We start from the raw sequence: 21,457 nt of genomic DNA, 5'->3' as shown, positions 1-21,457 counted from the left end.
CTTTTCCCCCTTTCCTTTCCCTTCCTTCCTTTCCCTCCCTCTCTCCCTTCTTTCTTTGTCTTTGTGTCTTCCTTTCTGTTTTTTTTCTTTTTCTTTCTTTTGATAATAGCCATCCTAATGGGTATGAAATGGTATCTTTTTGTGGTTTTGATTTTCATTTCCTTAATGACTAGTGATGTTGAGTATCTTTTCATGTGCTTAATGGCCTTTATGTATCTTCTTTGGAGAAATATCTATTACACCCATTTTTTTTTATTGGGTTGGTTTTTTTGTTGTTAGTTACTGAGTAGCAGCATTTATTTATGTGTTGTGGATATTAATCCCTTATCACGTATTATTTGCAAATACTTCCTTTCATTCTGTGCATTGCCTTTTCACTCTCTTAATAGTGTTTTTTGTTGCACAGAAGTTTTTACTTTTGATAAAGCCCAATAAGCCTATTTTTCTTCTGTTGCCTGTGCTTTTGGTATTATATCCAAGAAATCCTTATCAAATCCAATGTAAGAATGTTTTTAAAATGTGTTTCTATAGTCCAGAAAAAAGCTGATTAACATTCTCTTTCCACTCTTTAGTTATACTTTTCACATCCTCTTAATCACACAAGGGATAAATAGGACTATCACCCAGGTTACCAAATAATGTCTTAGTTTATAAGCCATGCTTATACAGTAATTAAACCTGTACTGGTCTGTGATTATTCTTTCTCTTTTTTAGTGACTCTTCTGAGATTCAATTTTAAAAGTATAGAAAGTGAAGAAGCACCCAACTCTTCTGTCTTTACAGCAATGGCAGTAATAATAGCAAGGTATTAACCTAAGCACTTTACATACATTAACTCATTTGCACCTCAGTTGATCCATTTATTTCTTATAATTATTGTTATCATCATCATTGCTATCTAACTCATTATCTTTATTTTAGAATTGAAGAAACTGAGGCACAGACAGGTTAAGTAACTTAGCAGAGGTCACACATTAAATGGTAGAGCCCAGATCTCAAGCAAGTTATGCTCTTACTGTTGCTCCATGCTCTCTTCTCTCAATGAAACTGGCTGTCAAAGAGGCACAGACATGAGATTTTTTATCATGTTACTCACCTCAGCATAAACCTTTCATGGAGCTCTGATCCCTGTAGGAGAAAATAAGACCTATGTTCTTAGGCTGACATTCAAGATTCTTCAAAATCTGGCTCCAATTTTTACTACCCACTTCCTTCCAACATCGTCTGCTCTGTTTAAGCTGATAAGCTTAAACGATAGAACTTGTCTCTGATGCTATTGCTCATATCATTTCCTACAGCTAAGTTTATTTTCATCTCCCCAACTTTATCAATTGATACTCTATCCATCTTAGAAATCTTGTTCACATCTTAGGAATCTGGTTCTGCCATTATAATATTTTTCTTCTAAATCCAGATACAGGTATCCTTTACCTCTGTTTTACTTACTGCATATGTAATCCACTCATTTACACATGCATTCTTTCATTCATTCACTAAATAGTACTTTTCAAATACCGGCTTACTTCAAGGTCATTTATGTATATGATGCATAACCACTACTAGATTATAAAGTCCTAGAAAGCAGGCACCATGTAGTCTCCACTTTTATATTTCCCATGGTGACTCACGTAAGGGAGAATTTAATGAGTATTATGGATTGATTCATTGATAAGCTGAATTATATACCCAAAGTAAGCCTGGCAATTTGATTTTTATGAGGAATTATTACTGTGAGGCTAAACCCTCTTTCTTCAGAAGCTTCTATCATGATCAGTGAGAAACTAAAGACTAGAAGAGGGAACTCATAAATGAATTGACTTCTCTATACTGCCATAAGCATCAATCTAATCAGAAGAGAAAAAGATACAAGAAAAAAAAAATCCTGATTTTGGAATAAATGGTGGGCATTGTGGGCATTACAGACTGGATGCAAAAACTTTTTTAAAAAAAATAAAAATATTTGATTAATCTAACTGATGTGGTTAGAGTTATCTTTAGAGTAATGTAGTAGGGTTAAGTGTAAAGAATTAATGAAAAGCAACACAAAGAGTGAGAAATATTGAAAACTGAAGTAACTTGGTATTGAAAAGGTTTTTGAAAAACTATAATACAATAACTGATTTTTAAAACAGGTTAGTGATCAAACTTTACAAATCTTCAAATCTTCCCAAGAATCCCACTTATTCACCCCTAAATAACAAAGATAACATTTACTTTTTAGGATGAAAGAATGATATTTATCCTATGAAAGGGAAAATACCATCAACAAAGTCTCATTTTATGTCTCTAGTTTTGGCTCCCTAGAAAAAGTGACTTTAATTTGACAACTTCCAGGAAGAGCTAGCTGCATGGTGAGTGAAAAGATCACACGGCTTTCAGTCATGGGAGCTGAGCTGCAATAAGAGATCATCAGGCACTCAGATATTTTATTAGAGGACCAGACAACCTGGAAGGTGTGGTGGAGGCCAGGTTGGTGGTGAAACAGTGGGTGAAGTGAACCTAGAAGAATAGGTCAAAGGGGTGCCTAGGTGTCTCAGTCAGTTAAACGTTTGCCTTGGGCTCAGGTCATGATCCCAGGGTCCTGGGATGGAGCCCGCCTGGGGTTCCCTGCTCAGCAGGGAGCCTGCCTCTCCTTCTCCTTCTGCCCCTCCACCTGCTTGTGCTTGCACTCTCTTTCTCAGATAAATAAATAAAAATCTTATTTAAAAAAAAAGAAGTCAAAGGCTGACTACACATACATGGAGCTGAAATGCTATGCTAATTAACTTATCTGGGAAATGGTGAAATTAGCCCAAACTTTAAAGCTGTAACATAAAATGATCATATGTCTCTTTTCAAGAAAGAGGTAGGGCTGTGTCTGGACTGAGCCCACACGATGGCGCCTGAGTGACCCTGTTGGCTGCAGAGGTCGCCACGTGGGTCCTGCAGGCTAAGAGCCACCAGGCAGCACCCAGCTGAGGGCTTGGAGTTCCAGACCCACTCGGGCACTGGCCCAGAGTCCGGTCCGCCCACACACCCAGCAAGAAGGATGACTCTCCTTCCGCGCCTCCTCAGAACCACCAGAACGCCTCTGGAATGAGAGGATTCAAATGTCCGGAAAAGACTCTCATTACAGAGATGACAAAAGGTAAACAGCTGAAAATCAGGTAAGAGCAGGGAATGAACAAGGTCGGGCAGATCCTGAGAACACCATCTCCTGGAGGTTCGAATTAATTGCCTTGACCATCCAGATCTGCAATTATTAAGAACATCTGTGGCAACATCAAAAGGTCAGAGCCCATAAATACTCTCTCATTTTGAGCAACGACTAGAGGAAGATGCTCAAGAAACGTTCATAGGAGCAACTAAGAGGGCTTTGAGAGATTGAGGACCCGGAGATAGGCACCTCCTTTTCCCATCGTGCCTCTGAACAGCTCCTACAGCTGAAAGGCCTGGAAGCTTCTGCGTGGAGATAAGACCCCAGGACTCCCTTGGGTACTTTCCAAGCCAGATCTGCAGTGCTGGGGAAAAAAAATAATAATAAACAAAAAATAAAAATAAATAAATAAATAAAATAAAATCAGAGAGAGACAGAGATGGAAAGGGGATGGAACTGGAAGGGAGGGAGAACCATGGTGGAAATGTAGAGGATAAATCTGAGACGTGGGACAGAAGTTAGGTTACTATAGTACATCAAGCACCTGAACTGAAGGAGTGAATGAAGGGGAAGAAACAGAGAGGAGACATTTTGTTTTATTTTGTTGTCTAGTTAAATTATTGAACTAAATTGAACAATTATCATTGATATGCATATTAAAGCTTATTTTCTTTTTTCTTCATTTTTTAATTTTATCTCATCTTCTAAATTTTTTTTTGTTTTTTTTTTTTAATTCAAGTATAGTTGACACACAGTTAGTTCCAGGGGTATAATATAGTCATTCTACAAGTCTATACATTATGCTGTGCTCACTGCAAGTGTAGCTTTAGAGAACAGACATTTTATATTCAGTTCCCCTAAGACCCTTACCTTGGCCTAAAAACGATTTTGAATGTTGAAGGGAAAAAAATCCCATGCTCCCACTAAATATCTAAATATTATTCTTAAAATTGAAATCTTCAAAGAATACTTGGTGTATGGTGTAGAATAAAGTTCCTCTAGGTTCTAATCCCAGCATTTCCAGGTACAACCTAGCCCTGAGACCTTGGCCCATCATCTCCTTTGGACCCTGGCTTCTATGTATTTGAGATAAGGGGCTGACATATAAGATCTCTAATTTCTAGCTGAAATCCATTAGAAATCTGTTTTAAATTTGAAGTTCTATTTTTCTAAGTTTTAGGTTACCTTCTTGTAGCAGTCTCTACATCTGGAAAGTGAGAAGTAAATGCCTCAGTTCTCCAATAGTATCTATCAATTACATGGCAAAAATGAGACATCATGAGATGCTACAGAAACTAGTTTGTAAAAGATTTATACTCTTTTCATCCATGTTCTTCTTATTTGTAGGCATAGCATGATTCTCTTTGTATACATCGGAACTGGTATAAGTAGGTGACATTGTAGTGAAGTCACACAAAGCAATGGGAGAGGAGCATACCGATAAACAGGCAAAGTATTGACAGTGATAGAGCTGCACATAGAAGCTGTGAGGGGATGAATGAAAGATAGATAAATGATCGTCCAAGTACTTACTGAGGCAAACATTTGGTATATAATTTGTTTTTGATACAATTGTAATGAATGTCATTCTTCTCTATGGAACAACATGCCAGATCTTTAGCACATCGCTGCTTGGTGCCCAGTGGGCAGCAAGTGCCCGATTGCCAATGCCACTTTTTAGCGCATGTTCATCTGCAGGATATTAAACAGATTGCCGTCCTTTTGATGTTTGTGAATATGAGTAGTAAATACCATATGATAGGACTCAATGGATCTGTTTCAGGAAAAAGAAAAAAGACAAAGAGGAGGACAAAGAATGGAAGGAAGAGGAGGAGGAGAAAGAAATTTGTATCTCTCCCTGAAATGAAGGCATCCACTGAGTAAGTCTGAAAGGTTATCATTGTTATTGGAGGTGAGTAGCAAGATTTGTATCTAGAAAAGAATGGTACAGCTTCTAGTGTACCCCTAAATTTCTGTTGTGCTTTATGACTAAGGAAATGGCTCCCCAAAGAGTCTATAAACATTTCAGGAATAGAAAATCACAGGAGAATAGAGAATGGTTTCATTGTAGTTCAGAATCTTCTAGGATGTGCCTAGTTTAGTGGCCATAAAAATTGTCTGCATGTATGAATGTGTGAGTGTACACCAACTTTTAACTTTCATAAAAAATTCACAAATTATCCCCTTTGCTTGTTAAAATACATCTTGTTAAAAGTCAGAGTTGTTTGAGGTAGACAAAATCCAAGAAAAGCTCTATCAGTTGAGTGAAGCTAAAGGAACATTAGAATATAAAAACTTAGATTTTAATTTTGCTCCCAACATGTTTATGCTTTACAGTTTTCACTTCTTTGTATTAGACGATGTTGGACTAGATGGTCTCTCAAGCCCTTTCCAACTCCGGGCTCTTCTAATATTGTCAAAGTCATCTTGGAGTTTTCTTTGAAAACATTCTTTTTCAAAAATACTAAATTCTATGCAAGTAATCATATTCCCCAGATGAATCTTCTCTTAAAATTTAAAACTATATCTTTTTTTGGATTAGGAAGGTGATTTTCTTGTTTTTTCCTCAATGTTCTCGACTGTGAAATTGAGCTGATAGTAGATATCCATGGCCTATTGAAATAGAGTTAGGGAGAAGTGATTAGTTTATTCAGTGAAATACACTTGAGGCCAGACAAAAATTATAACCACAGAGAGAGAGAGAGAACCTAATCACAGCTTCCTTCTCCAAAATGTCTTCCCATCCTCTGCTCTGGTCACTTAGCTAAATCCACATGAAGGTGGCACCAGGAAGGTACACTTAAGTAGTACACCTACCTCAGTTCAGAGAAAAACCTAGACCAATCAGTTATCCTTATTTGTGATCACTAGAACATTTTTGTCCTGGTTTTGCCTACCTCATTTTTGAAGCTACTAGTCTAGACATATACTAAGTGTCTCTGTACTATTTTGGGCATTGTAAGTGTTTTCCAAACTTGGATTTCCTAGGACACTTGAAAAACATATTTTAATAACTGAATATAAGAAAGATTTGTGGATAGCTTACAATAAAATGAATTTCATAGTTTAATAAAAGATTAACACAGTCTTATCACTCTGCACTTTTTTCCCACCAAAGGTCAAGTTCTTCTTTTCTTTTTTTCTTTTTGTAAAATAAATCAGTTTGTTGAAGGCTGAAATGATAATGAACTGTAATATATGCTAAACACATAGAGGACAAGGATCACATGCAATTTCTCCAAGGCTCAAATAAATTGGGCTGTAAAGGTTGTTGATGGAAACTCTGGGGGAATATTTAAACATTAAGTTTATTAAGTTTATTCATTTTGTTTTGATTGAAACAATCAGAATAGACTAGAGAGCTGTCATTTTAGTGGAAGGTTAAAGTAGGTGACTGACTGAGATTATATTGTATTTACTCCAGACTTTGCTGGAAGATTACACTAGGGGATCTTATTAGTTCATATGATTAAAAAAAAAAGGGGGCATGGAAACCAATTTTCCATATCTAACAGTCATAGAGTTGGTGCATAATGTTCCACCTAAATGGGGATTGTTTAATGTAGCATTTATACTTAGGCATTGAGAACCAGGGCTTACCAGTGAGGGAAACAATCGCTTTCCTGTAAGATTATGGATATTAATATCAAAGTGATAATGTAAGCACCAGAAATTAGGCACAAACAGATAATAATTTAGAATTCTCTATGGGGCGAGGAGGGAAAGTTGCTTATCCTTCTAAATCTGATATATATATTTGCCTGTCCTAGAGCTAAGCCAGAAATGATTTAGCTGTTTAGTGCTGCTTCTACGTGGATACTACATAGGGTGTCTTTAATTAGACTTAATAGTACAGCTTGTTTCTCTTTGGATACTTTTAACATTCCTTTCCTCTCAGGGCCTTCTTTGTTTCTTTTTCTTTCTCTTTCTCCATACTTACTCCGCACCTCTGACCTGCATGACTTATTTTGACTCACAAACCGTAATCTTTGGAAAATAGTATTAGAAATAAATTCTTTTCATTCTCCTGGTTAGTGTTTGAGCTCATGCTCTCTCACTCACACATATGCCTGACATTAAATGATGACTTGCTGTTTCATAACATGTATGCAAGGAGAACTGATCATCATAATTTAACTATGTAGTTCTGCTTAGTGGCAATATAGAGAAATTATTAATTAGCTAATTTTATGATAGAATATACAGAAGCTCCTTTATAGCCTTGGGGCAAAGTACTGTAATTTACCAATACCACATAAGTTAAATTATGAAAATGAGACTTATAAAGGCAAAGATATAAAAAAAGGAAAGCTGATAATCACAGGATTATAATATTGAAAAGGTGAGAATGAGACACTGAATTTGAGAACTTTTAGCCTTATTTTCTTATGATATTTTTGTTTGTGACTCTTTATAAGGTCATTTGCAATGGGTCCCAGACTGAGAATTATGGCCAGATAAATGAAATGGGAAATTAATTTGTTTTAAATGACACTAGACATTATCATGTACTTCTCCAGCCCAATCACACAAATGACTTCGAATAAAGCTCACAGACCTTCTAGAGATAGAAACTGGCACACCCCGTGTTAACAGACTGTAGACTCAGTGAGGCTACATCAATATGCATAATAGAGAAGAGCAAAGATTAACTTACTTGAACAAAATTCCTTCTGAATTTGAAGATAAATTTTTTTCTCTTTCTAAAATGTTTTATTGAGTTATAATTGATATAAAAAATTGCACATAAAGTGTTCAGTTTGATTTTGACATATATATTCACCTTTGAAACCATCACCATAATTAATATAATGAACATAACCATCTCCCCATTGCACAAATTTTCTTTGTGCCCCTTTGTAATCATGCTTCATATACTTTCCTGCCAACTCCTCATCCCCCCTTTTCCCAGGCAGCCCACTGAACTGCTTTCTGTCATTATTCAATAGCTTGCATTTTCTAGAATTGTATATAAATGGAATCGAACATTACGTATATACTTTTTTTGTCTGGCTTATTTCACTCAACTTAATTATTTTGAAATTCATCTATATTATAGTGTGTGTGAAGAGTTGTTGGGTAGTATTCCATTGTGTGGATATACCATGGTTTATTTATTCATTCACCTGTTGGTGGACACTAGAGTTATGCCCAGTTTTTGGCTATAGCAAGTAAAGGGATATGAACAAATCTTTGTATGAATATATGTTTTCATGTCTCCTGGGTAAATACCTAGGATAATATGATAGATGTATATTTAATTAAAAAAAACTGTTAAACTATTTTCTAAAATATTTGCACCATTTTACATCTCTGCAGACTCATATGAGAAATTCAGGTTCTATATCTTTACCAACACTTGCTGTGGTTATCTTTTTAATTTTAAGCATTCTAACCAGTGGGTAGTTGTGTCTCATGTGATTTTTCTTTGTTAATATGGTGAAGTACATTGAGTTTTCTAATTGCACTGATTCATTATTTTGGCTTTATAATCCCCTAACTTTGTCGTGATACATATATTATTTTGTTGATATTCTAAAAGAACCAACTTTTGGTTATATTGAGTTTTGCTATTTTCTATATCATTAATTATTACTCTAATCTTTTTTTTCCTACCTACTTTGTATTTAATTTATATTCTATTTCCAGTTTCTTAAGATAGAAGCTGAGGTCATTAATTTTAAACCTTTTCTCTCTTCTAATAGAGGTTTTTAGACCTATAAATGTCTCCCTAAGTACTGCTTTAGCATAAATTTGATATGTTGTGTTTTTATTTTCATTGTGTTCCAAATATTTTGTTTTCCCTCTTTCTCTCTTTAAACTCAGGGATTACTTAAAAGTTTGTTATTTAGTTTCCAAATATTTGGAGAATTTCTAGAAATCATTCAATTAATTAACATGTAGTGTATTATTAATTTCAGAGGTAGAGTTCAATGATCCATCAGTTGTATATAACACCCAATGCTCATTACATCACATGTGCTCCTTAATGTCCATCACCCAGTTACCCCATCCCCTCACCCTCTTCCCCTCCAGCAGCGCTGTTTGTTTCCTATGGTTAAGAGTCTCTTATGGTTTGTCCCCCTGTCTGATTATGTCTTGTTTTATTTTTCTCTCCCTTTCTCTATGCTTCTCTGTTTTATTTCTTAAATTTCACATGAGTGAAATCATATAATTGTCTTTCTCTGATTGACTTATTTCACTTAGCATAATACCCTCTAGTTCCATCCATGTTGTTGCAAATGACAAGATTTCATTTTTTTTGATGGCTGAGTAATATGCTCTCTGAACACAATGGAATTATAAATCAATTAGAAATATTTTTTAACTGATTTATAATTTCAATGTGTTCAGACAGCATCTTTGCATAAAATTCTTTTAAATTCATTAAGACTTAGTTAATGGCCTAAGTGAGGTCTATATTGGCAAATGTTTCATATGAACTTGAAAAGAGTATGTATTCTATTGTTGGGTGGTACGTTCTATGAATGCTAATCCAGTTGTTTGATAATATTGTTTAAATCTTCTCTGTCTTATTAAATGTCTACTTGTTCTAGCAAGTGTTGAGGAAGAGATGTTGGAATCTCCCACTGTAATTGTAGGCTTGCTTTTCCTTTCTGTTCTATCAGATATTGCTTTATGTATTTTGAAGCTCTGTTATTAGGATATATATTTAGGATTGTTATGTCTCCTTGATGAACTGACCCCTTTATCATTGCTAGTGTCCTTATCACTGGTAACATTACTTGCTATAAAATTTACTTTCTGATATTAATATAGTCACTCTTTCTTTTGATTAACAGCATGGTAATTTTTTTTTTATCCTGTTTCTTAACTATTTTTTCTTTATATCTAAAATGTGTTTCTTGGAGGCAGTGTATATTTGAGTCTTTCTTTTTTATCTAATATGATAATCTTTCTTTTTAATCGAGGTATTTATTTATATTAATATGCTTATTGGTATGGTTAGGTTTAAATATATTTTCCTGCTATTGTTTTCTATTTTTTATCCTTTTTCATCTCTTTTCTGCCTTCTTTTGGATCAACTGAATATTTTTATAGTTCTAGCTTACGTGCTTAATTTGCTTATTAATTATACCTTTTTGTTGCATTATTTTAGGATGTAGAATATGCATCTTTAATTATCAGTATAACTTCAAATGATGTTATACCACTTCCCATATGGTATGTGAACCTTACAATATTACACTGCCATTTTTCCACTTCCAATTTTGTTGCTATTTTTGTTTTCTTTCACATATGTTTAAAATCCATATTATAGTACTATTTTTATTTGAGCAGTCAATTCTTTTCTTTCTGTTTAAAAATAATATTTACCATAGTATTCCACAGTTTTTTTTTTCCTACAGCATATATCCAGCTAAGGCAATTAAATAAAAAGGTAATGTGTAAGAAATATAGTTGAAATCATAAGATACTTCTTTGTGTGTCATCATAAAACATACACTTAAATTTTAAATACTGTCTCTTTAAGAAAAAGTTTTTCCTGGTAAATAATATGCTTAGTCACTACCCAAAATTATATACAAATGTTTATCCTAAAATATTTATGTATGTAATGGTACATTTAAGACTACCTTTCTTATACATTTAATTTATAACCGGGTTACTCCATATGAAGTATATAAGAATGTATGTTATACATACCAAATAAAGTAAATAAAATGGAGAGATTTTTTAAAAAGGAAAAGTCCTCTACTTACAAGCTCTACACAGAAAATCAGTGTAATTAGTGAGATCACGTAAAATGTCTGAAGAATTTTAATTTGCCAAATATTTTCCAGGACAATATCTAAGCTATGAGAATACTAAATGCCTATTGTAAGAACTCATGTTTCCATTAAACATTCAGCAAGATACTGTGGTCTCCTTAATGTATACAAAAGAGGATTTGGGGGGTTTCTAAAAACAACAATAACAACAAGTCCCTCAGTTTTAGCAAGTTAGTTACACCTTTTAATTAAGTGTGTGTAGCACAGAGAACCAAATCTTATTCCATGTTAGAAAATATTTAATGAAAGATTTCACAGAATCTGACTATTCTATATTTGAGAGGACACAGAGCAGGATTTTATGAAAATAGAGGAGGTTAACTCCCAGAGTGGCTGGCCCAACCTGTTAAAAAAAAAACAACAACACATTTTCTAGTGTTTTTTACTGTAATTTATTTATTTCAAGCCACAGGTCTACTTTTGGGGTTCCCATAAGTCATGCAGCAAGTGGTTTATAAATAAAATCAGAGTCTATGATAGCATCATCATATTAAGAGACAGACTTGCTGGATTCTTTCATTATGTAAAAAGCTCACATGTTGGGAATCCATCTTGGTATTATTATGGTATACCTGAGATATATCTTGCTCCAATTAACATTATCATGCTACTCACTATAAAAAAGCCCAAGGGCAGACTAGAGAAGATGGTAGGATCACCATTTTCAGACTGAGTTGTAACCCAGCCCATTGACTTCGTCACAGCTTTCTTCCACGTAGCATAACGAACTTCACTTTCTGTCACCTTGATCTGTGGCTCGAACCGTTCCATAATGATGACTGACAAATCCTCAGGTTTAAGACTCCAAACTCCCACCCCTTCTGCAGCTCCTGCAACCATGGCAGCTCCCAGTGCAGTTGTTTCAGTCATAGAGGGCTTCATTACTGGAATATGCAGAATGTCTGCTTGTAGTTGCATAAGAATTTTGTTGTTGGTCATTCCTCCATCTACCTGCAAATGAGTGAGGGGAACTCCACAGTCACGGTTCATGGCATCCACAATCTGTCGGGTTTGGAAACAAACAGATTCTAATGCAGCAAAAGCAATATGATTTTTACTGGTAAACTGAGTGAGACCACAGATTATTCCTCTTGCACTGGGCTCCCAATAAGGTGCATATAACCCTGAAAAGGCTGGCACAAAATAGCAGCCGTAAGAAGTACCTACGTCTTTAGCAAGTGTTTCAATTTCTTCTGAGGTCTTTATAATTCCAAGATTGTCTCTTAACCAACGAATAACAGCACCAGCTATAGCAACAGAACCTTCCAATGCATAACATACTGGCTTGTCTCTGCCTAGTTTATAAGCCACTGTGGTCAGAAGGCCATGTTCAGAAAATACACACTTATGACCTGTATTACATAGTAAGAAACAGCCTGTCCCATACGTGTTTTTGGCTTGTCCCTCTTGGAAGCACATTTGTCCTACCAGTGCAGCAGACTGGTCCCCCAAGCACCCAGATATTGGCACACCTTCCAAGGCCCCAGCTTTCAATAGGCCATAGATCTCAGAAGAGCTCCATACATTTGGAAGAATGTCCATTGGAATCTCAAAAAAGTCACAGAGCTCTTTATCCCATTGCAAAGAATGGATGTTGAAAAGCATTGTCCTGCTTGCATTTGTTACATCTGTACAATGGACACCTCCATTAACTCCTCCTGTCAAACTCCAGATAAGCCATGAATCAATGGTACCAAAAAGAGCTCTACCTTCTTCAACAGCCTTTTGAACTTGCCTCACATTGTCAAGAATCCAACGAAGTTTCACTGCACTGAAGTAAGTGCTAAGTGGAAGGCCCGTCTTGGACTTGACAAAGTTATTATTTCCTGGAATTTTTTTACTAAGATTTTCAACGGTAGGCTGGGTTCTTAGATCAAGCCACAGCACAGCATTGTAGAGCGGCTCTCCAGTTAACTTGTCCCAGATTACAGTGGTTTCCCTCTGATTGCTGACACCAATAGCTTTTATGTTGGATATATCAATGTTCAGTTCAACAAGTTTCTGACACGTTCTCTCTATACACTCATAGACAGACTGAAGAATTTCCTTTGGGTCTTGTTCCACCCATCCTTCTTTTGGGAACTCTTGTGTTAATTCCACTTGGTGGTGACTAAGTAGATCCGCTGTTTTTGAATTGAAAACCAGAAAGCGAGTGGAATTAGTCCCTTGGACCACTGCCCCCACCAACGGCCCCACAACTGCTTTCTTCTGAGCTGCCATGAAACCAGTCGGCCGCTCTGCGGCTCTGGTGCCGTTTCCAGGTGATGAAGGTGTTGCAGGGGGAGGGGCACGCAACACATCAGGAACGTCAGGGACGTCAGGGACGTCAGGGACGTCAGGAGCGTCAGGAGCGTCAGGGACGTCAGGAGCGTCAGGAGCGTCAGGAGCACATACAGGCAGTGGCTGCCTGGACTCAACGGGAAGCCCGGAAGCCTGGCGGGCAACATTTGCCCTTTAACTGGCGCTGCACCTGCTCACCCCACCCCTGTGGCAGAGGCCCCGCCCAAGCCACTCTATTTTTTAAGGAGATTTAAGATACAAAAAGATCATATATTTATCTATATAATTAGTTACCAGTGCTCTTCATTTGAGTCTGTGAATTCGTATACATGTTATCATTTTCTTTCTGCCTGTAAGATTTTCCTCAACATTTTTCGTAATGTGGGTCTGCTGGGAAAAAAAAAAAAAAATTCTTCAAACTTGAGAATGTCTGAAAAGTATTTCATCTTAATATTTAAAGATATTTTCTTTGATCCAGAATTCAAATTATCTTTTTTTTTTTTTTTTTTAATTTCAGGACCTTGAAACTGTTGCTCCACCACCTTCTGTCTTGTGTTGTTTCAGGTGTGCACTTTGCTGTCATCCTTATTTTATCTTTCACTGCCTTTGGTTTTTCTTTTTATCAGTAGTTTTGGTCAGTTTCATAATAATGTTATTTGGTGTAGTTTTCTTCTTATTTCTTGTGCCTGGGGCACATTGGGCTACTTAGATCTGTGGGTTTATAGATCTCATCAAATTTGGAAAACCTTGGGCCATTATTTCTACAAATATGTTTTATTTTCTCTCTCTTCTCTTCTTTAGGGACTCTGGTTACACATATTGGAGTTTTCATTATGTGTAATGAAACTCATTATCATTATCTTTTCTATGATTCATTTTAGATAGTTTCTGTTGCTATGTCTTCAGTTTACTAATCTTTTCTTCTCCAATATTTAATCTGCTGTTAATTAATCCACTGTATTTTTCACCTCATACATTGTAGTTTTCATCCCTAGAAGTTCAGAGTTTTTAAAATATTTACTTACGGTTTTGAATACATGGAATAGTTAAGATAACTTTTAATTACGTTTTCTGCTAAATCTAACATCAGTGTTCATTCTTGTTCAATTGTGACTAATTTGCCTCCTCATATGTCTTATATTTCCCTGCTCCTTTACATGCCTGATAATTTTTTATTAGGTGCCAAACATTATGAGTTTTATGTGGTTGAGTTGCTGGATGTTTTTGTGTTCCTATAAACTTTGAGCTTTGTTTTGGGATACAGTTAAGTTAGCTGGAAAGAGTTTGATTCTTTGGAGTCTTGCCTTTAAGATTTGCTGCTGGAACAAGGACAGTGCTCAGTCTGGGGCTAATTATTCTCCTTTACTGTGATGAGATTCCCTCAGTATAGTCTACTCCAGGCCCATGAAAAATGAGGTTTTAATGGCTGCTGGGAATAGTTTCTGTTTCCAAGCCTGGGTAAACACTGTTTATCTTTATTGGACACTGTTATCTTTAATCTTTTCATGTGCATCTTTCCCCAGACTCAGCTAGTTTCCTCACACACATGCACTGATCAATACCCGACTGAATTCTCAGGGGGCACCTTCTGAAGATTTCCAGAATTCTCTTCTTATATAACTCTTTTCTTTCCGATACCAAGTCCTGTTCACTCTAGATGGCTTCATCTCTCTGGATGTTCAGCTCCATCTCCTCACCACAAGGCTTTTACTTACCCCAGGGTTCCACCTGGGTTTGACTTTCCAGTGCTGGTGGCCTTAGAACTCTCTCAAGGAAATAAGCTGAGGAAATCATAGTACTCATGCCACTTGTTTCCCCTTAGGGACCATTACCCTTCACTGCCTGATATCCACCGTCTTGTGAACTGTGGTTAAATATTTTTGAATTATGTAAACTATTTCATATATATTTTTTTCTTTTTAAAAATTGTTTCAGGTGATAAATGTAGATAAATTTACTCTGTTACCCCATCTTGGCCAGAGTAGAAACCCACTGGAATGAAGCTTAAATTTTCAGATTGATTGGAAAGTTGGTGAATAAATATTCATTTACTCAATAATTTAAATTTATTAAATATCTGCTCAATAGATGGCAGTTTTCTGTATTAGGCCATAGACTCTGCTTTTAAGGTATCTCAAGGATAAAGGTCATTTATCCCTAATGAAATCAACAGAACAAGATAGAAAATAACATAAAAATCAACAATAATATTGTTATTTTACTATTTTAATTGGATCATATTTTCCTTTTAAGTAAGCCCTTCAAGAAATTTTTTGAAGTCAAAAAAGCAAAATGAGTTACCAGACTTAATATGAATAGTAGTGGATTGAAATCATCAGAAGATGGTACAGATTTTCCTGCTCATATCTTTGTTCAGATGTTAAAATTCTACCATAGATTTTCTAAGCAGAAATTTAAAGACAACACTTACCAGTATGCCAGTTTACCATACTATGCTTGAATTCACCAGAAACAGATTGTTTTTAATTTTTTTAATGTTTCTTTTCTTCACAAATATTTGGCAGTAGTAAACATTATATGTATACATTAATCTACACAGTAAAAAGACTTGACCCAAGGTTTTTTCCTCTACATCTCCTGTCCTCTGCCCCACCAATATATCCAGACAAATGTTCCTAATCGCATTAGTTTTTAAGGCTAGGAATACTTTAAGCACTTGTTTGTTAGTTTGTTTTTTGGTGCAAAAAGCTGTTTTTATTAAAGCATGGGGCCAGGACCTGTGGGCAGAAAGAGCTGCTTACTTTAAGCATTTTGTCTTTAATACAAGTAACTTATTTACGAAGGCATTCAGTTTATAAAAAACTGGTTTACATATGAGTTTCGCTTTACTGGCTACTAAATTGTAGCCACTAAATAATCATATAATAAGTGTCTCAATTTAGATTAGAACGAAAAGTTGACCAGATTGATTTAACTTTCTTAGAGCAATTGCAAACTATTGATGGATTTAACCATCATAAAGCTGACTAACAATGCTTTATTTTTTTAAACTATGAAGCTTAAACTAACTCCACTATATTTTCATTTCAAAAAAAATTTTTAAACACAAAATCTTTTTCTTTGAATTTTATTTTTATTATGTTATGTTAATCACCATACAGAACATCATTAGTTTTTGATGTAGTATTCCATGATTCATTGTTTTCATGTACCACCCAGTGCTCCATGCAATATGTGCCGTCCTTAATACCCAGCAGAGGGCTAACCCATCCCCAACCCCCCTCCCATCTAAAACCCTCAGTTTGTTTCTCAGAGTCCATAATCTCTCATGGTTCATCTCCCACTCTGATTTCCCCTCCTTCATTTTTCCCTTCCTACTCCTAATGTCCTCCGTGCTATTCCTTATGTTTCACAAATAAGTGAAACCATATGATAATTGACTTTCTCTGCTTGACTTATTTCACTTAGCATAATCTCCTCCAGTCCCATCCATGTTGATGTAAAAGTTGGATATTCATCCTTTCTGATGGCTGAGTGATATTCCATTGTGTATATGGACCACATCTTCTTTATCCATTCATCTGTTGAAGGGCATCTCGGCTCTTTCCACAATTTGGCTATTGTGGACATTGCTGCTATGAACATTGAGGTGCATATGGCCCTTCTTTTCACTACATCTGTGTCTTTGGGGTAAATACATAGTAGTGCAGTTGCTGGGTCATAGGGTAGAGCTCTATTTTTAATTTTTTGAGGCACTTCCACACTGTTTTCCAAAGTGGCTGTACCAACTTGCATTCCCACCAACAGTGTAAGAGGGTTCCCCTTTCTCCACAACCTCTCCAACATTTGTTGTTTCTTTCCCTGTACAGTTTTGCCATTCTAACTGGTGTAAGGTGATATCTCAGTGTGGTTTTGATTTGAATTTCCCTGATGGCTAATGATGATGAACATTTTTTCATGTGTCTGTTAGCCATTTGTATATCTTCTTTGGAGAAGTGTCTGTTCATGTCTTCTGCCCATTTTTTGACCTGATTATTTGTTTTTTGGGTGTGGAGTTTGAGAAGTTCTTTATAGATCTTGGATATCAGCCCTTTGTCTATAGTGTCATTTGTAAATATCTTCTCCCATTCTGTGGGTTGCCTCTTTGTTTTTTGACAGTTTCCTTTGCTGTGCAGAAGCTTTTTATCTTGATGAAATCCCAAAAGTTCATTTTTGCTTTTGTTTCACTAGCTTTTGGAGATGTATCTTGAAAGAAGTTGCTGTGGCCAATATCGAAGAGGTTCTCCTCTAGGATTTTGATGGATTCCTGTCTCACACTGAGGTCTTTCATCCATTTTGAGTTTATCTTTGTGTATGCTGTAAGTGAATGGTTGAGTTTCATTCTTCTGTTTATAGCTGCCCAGTTTTCCCAGCACCATTTACTGAAGAGACTGTCTTTTTCCCATTGCATATTTTTTCCTGCTTTGTCGAAGATTATTTGACCATTGAGTTGAGAGTCCATATCTGGGCTCTCTATTCTGTTCCATTGGTCTATATGTCTGTTTTTGTACCAGTACCGTGCTGTCTTGGTGATCACGGCTTTGTAATATAGATTGAAATCAGACAGCATGATGCCCCTAGCTTTGTTTTTCTTTTTCAACATTTCCTTGGCAATTCAGGGCCTTTTCTGATTCCATACACATTTTAGGATTGTTTGTTCCAGTACTTTGAAAAATGCCATTGGAATTTTGATCGGGATGGTGTTGAAGGTATAGATTGCTCTGGGTAGCACAGACATTTTAACAATGTTTATTCTTCTGATCCATGAGCATGGAATGCTTTTCTATCTTTCTGTGTCTTCTTCAATTTCTTTCATGAGTGTTCTGTAGCTCCTAGAGGATAGATCCTTTACCTCTTTGGTTAGGTTTATTCTGAGGTATCTTATGGTTTTTGGTGCTATTATAAATGGAATTGATTCTTTAATTTTTCTTTCTACAGTTGCATTGTTAGTGAATAGGAAAGCAACTGATTTCTGTGCATTGATTTTGTATCCTGCCACATTACTGAATTGCTGGATGAGTTCTAGTAATTTGGGGGTGGAGTCTTTTGGATTTTCCACATGAAGTATCATGTCATCTGCAAAGAGAGAGAGTTTGACTTCCTCTTTACCAATTTGAATACCTTTTATTTCTTTTTGTTGTCTGATTGCTGTTTCTAGGACTTCTAGTACTATGTTGACCAATAGTGGCAAGAATGGGCACCCTTGTCATGTTCCTGATCTTAAGGGAAAGGCTCTCAGCTTTTCCCCATTGAGGATTATATTCGCTGTGGGTTTTTCATAGATGGATTTTATGAAATTGAGGGATGTTCCTTCTATCCCTATACTCTGAAGAGTTTTAATCAGGAAAGGTTGCTGTATTTTGTCAAATGCTTTTTCTGCATCAATTGAGAGAACCATGTGGTTCTTCTCCCTCCTCTTATTAATGTGTTCTATCACATTGATTGATTTGCGAATGTTGAATCAACTGTGCCTCCTGGGGATAAATCCCACTTGGTAGTGGTGGATAATCCTTTTGATGTATTGTTGGATCCTATTAGTTAGGATTTTGTTGAGAATTTTGGAATCCATATTCATCAGGGATATCGGTCTGAAATTCTCCTTTTTGATGGAGTCTTTGCCTGGTTTGGGGATCATAGAATGATTCTGGAAGTTTTTCTTCTGTTTCTATTTTTTGAAACAGCTTCAGGAGAATTGGTATTATTTCTCCTTTGAATGTTTGGTAGAATTCCCCAGGGAATCCATCAGGCACTGGACTCTTGTTTTTTGGGAGCTTTTTGATCACTGCTTCAATCTCATTACTGGTATTGGCCTATTCAGGTTGTCAATTTCTTCCTTTTTCAGTCTTGGTAGTTTGTAGATTGCCAGGAAGGCATCCATTTCTTTCAGGTTGCTTAATTTATTGGCATATAATTGTTGATAATAATTTCTAATAATTGTTTCTATTTCCTTGGTGTTAGACGTGATATCTACCCTTTCGTTCATGATTTTATTAATTTGGGTCCTTTCTCTTTTCTTTTGGATTAGTCTGGCCAGTGGTTTATCGATCTTATTAATTCTTTCAAAGAACCAACTTCTAGTTTCATTGATCTGACCTACTGTGTTTCTGGTTTCTAATTGATCTATGCTCTAATCTTAATTGTTTCTCTTCTACTGTGTGGCTTAGGCATCATTTCTTGCTTTTTCTCCAGTTCTTTAAGGTGTAGAGTTAGTTGGTGAATTCGGGATTTTTCTATTTTTTTGAGTGAGGCTTGGATGGCTATGTATTTCCCCCTTAGGACCGCCTTTGCAGTATCCCATAGGTTTTGGACCGATGTGTTTTCATTGTCATTGGTTTCCATGAATTGTTTAAGTTCTTTGATTTCCTGGCTGACCCAAATATTCTTAAGCAGGATGGTCTTTAGCTTCCAATTGTTTGAATGTCTTCCAAATTTTTTCTTATGATTGAGTTCCAGTTTTAGAGCATTATGGTCTGAGAAGATGCAGGGAATAATCTCGGTCTTTTGGTATCAGTTGAGACCTGATTTGTGACCCACTATGTGGTCTATTCTGGAGAAAGTTCCATGTGCGCTTGAGAAGAATGAGTATTCTGTTGTTTTAGGGTGGGATGTTCTGTATATACCCATGAGGTTCATCTGGTCCAGTGTGTCATTAAAAGTTCTTTTTCTTTGTTGATTTTCTGCTTAGATGATCTCTCTATTGCTGAGAGTGGAGTATTGAGGTCTCCTACAATTAACGTATTATTATCAATATGACTTTATTTTGGTTAACAGTTGGCTTATGTAGATGGCTGCTCCCATGTTGGGGGCATAGATATTTACAACTGTTAGATCTTCTTGTTGGATAGACACTTTAAGAATGATATAGTGTCCTTCTGTATCTCTAACTACAGTCTTTAGCTTAAAATCTAATTTGTCTGGTATAAGAATTGCTTCCCTAGTTTTCTTTTGAGGTCCGTTGGCATGGAAGATGGATCTCTATCCTTTCACTTTCAGTCTGGATGTATCTTTAGGTTCAAAATGAGTCTCTTGTACACAGCCTATGGATGGTTCCTGTCTTTTTATCCAATTTGCAACCCTGTGCCATTTTATGGGAGCATTTAGGCAGTTCACGTTGAGAGTGATTATTGAAAGATATGAATTTGTTTTCATCATGTTGCCCGTGAAGACCTTGTTTTTATAGATTGTCTTTGTAAATTTCTGTTGTATAGCACTCTTGGGGTCTTTCTCCTTTTATAGAGCCCTCCCCTTAATATATCTTGCAGGGCAGCTTAGTGGTCACATATTCTTTCAGTTTCTGCCAGTCTTGGAAGCTCTGCATCTCTCCATCCATTCTAAATGAAAGCCTTGCCAGATAAAGTATTCTTGGCTGCATGTTCTTCTCATTTAGTACCCTGAATATGTCTTGCCAGGCCTTTCTGGCTTGCCAGGTCTCTGTGGATAGGTCTGATGTTATTCTGATGTTCCTCCCTCTGTAGGTAAGGAATCTCTTCCCCCTAACTGCCCTTAAGATGGTTTCCTTGGTTCTAAGACTTGCGAGTTTTACTATTACATGCCGGGGTGTTGGTCTGTTTTCCTTGATCTTGGGAGGGGTCCTCTCTGCCTCTAGGATGTGAATGTTTGTTTCATTCCCCAGATTAGGGAAGTTCTCAGCCATAATTTGCTCAAATACATTTTCTAGTCCTCTCTCTATATGTATCCCCTCAGGGATCCCAATAATTCTGACATTGGAATGTTTCATGGCATCACTTATTTCTCCAATTCTGTTTTCATGGATTATAAGCTGTTTTTCCCTCCTCTTTTTCTTTCTTTTCTATCAATTTGTCTTCTAGGTCACTAATTCATTCTTCTGCCTCATCTAGATTAGATTGGATCTCATTGATAGCATTTTTAAATTCTGCCAGTTCAGCTTTCATTTCTGCCCTTAGAGACTCTGTGTTGCCATTAATTGATTTCTCCATTCTAGCTACTGTCTTCACAATTGCTACCCTGAATGCCATTTCTGACATCTTGGTTATATCTGTATCCATTTGTAAATCTGTGACAGAAGCCATAGTCTCTGAGTCTTTCTTATTTTGGGAGTTCCTCCTCCTAGTCATTCTGTTGAGGGGTGGTTGAGGGAATGTACAGAGTCCAAATTATTGACCAGAACCCAAACAAGATGCACCTGTTTTATAGGGACCTTAGGGTTGTCAGCCTCTTGTTCTCCCAGCCTGTCTTCTGGGGGAGGGGCCTGCCACACTGTTACTCA

The 21,457-nt window shown here is 36.3% G+C and overlaps 1 protein-coding gene across 1 annotated transcript; it reads right to left on the bottom strand.

Annotated features, from left to right (window-relative positions):
• Nucleotides 1-11,490: 11,490 nt before the first annotated feature.
• GK2 (glycerol kinase 2) lies at nt 11,491-13,149 on the bottom strand. Its single transcript, XM_035004383.1, has one exon. It carries the CDS (start codon nt 13,147-13,149, stop codon nt 11,491-11,493), a length of 1,659 nt encoding a protein of 552 aa, XP_034860274.1.
• Between the last annotated feature and the right edge of the window lie 8,308 nt (nt 13,150-21,457).

Source organism: Mirounga leonina, unplaced genomic scaffold (assembly GCF_011800145.1).
Source record: "Mirounga leonina isolate KUSES-001 unplaced genomic scaffold, KU_Mleo_1.0 Mir_129, whole genome shotgun sequence".
In the NCBI taxonomy this organism is placed as follows: Eukaryota; Metazoa; Chordata; class Mammalia; order Carnivora; family Phocidae; genus Mirounga; species Mirounga leonina.
Note: the sequence above shows the minus strand (reverse complement) of the source record. Positions and strands in the feature narration are given on the sequence as shown.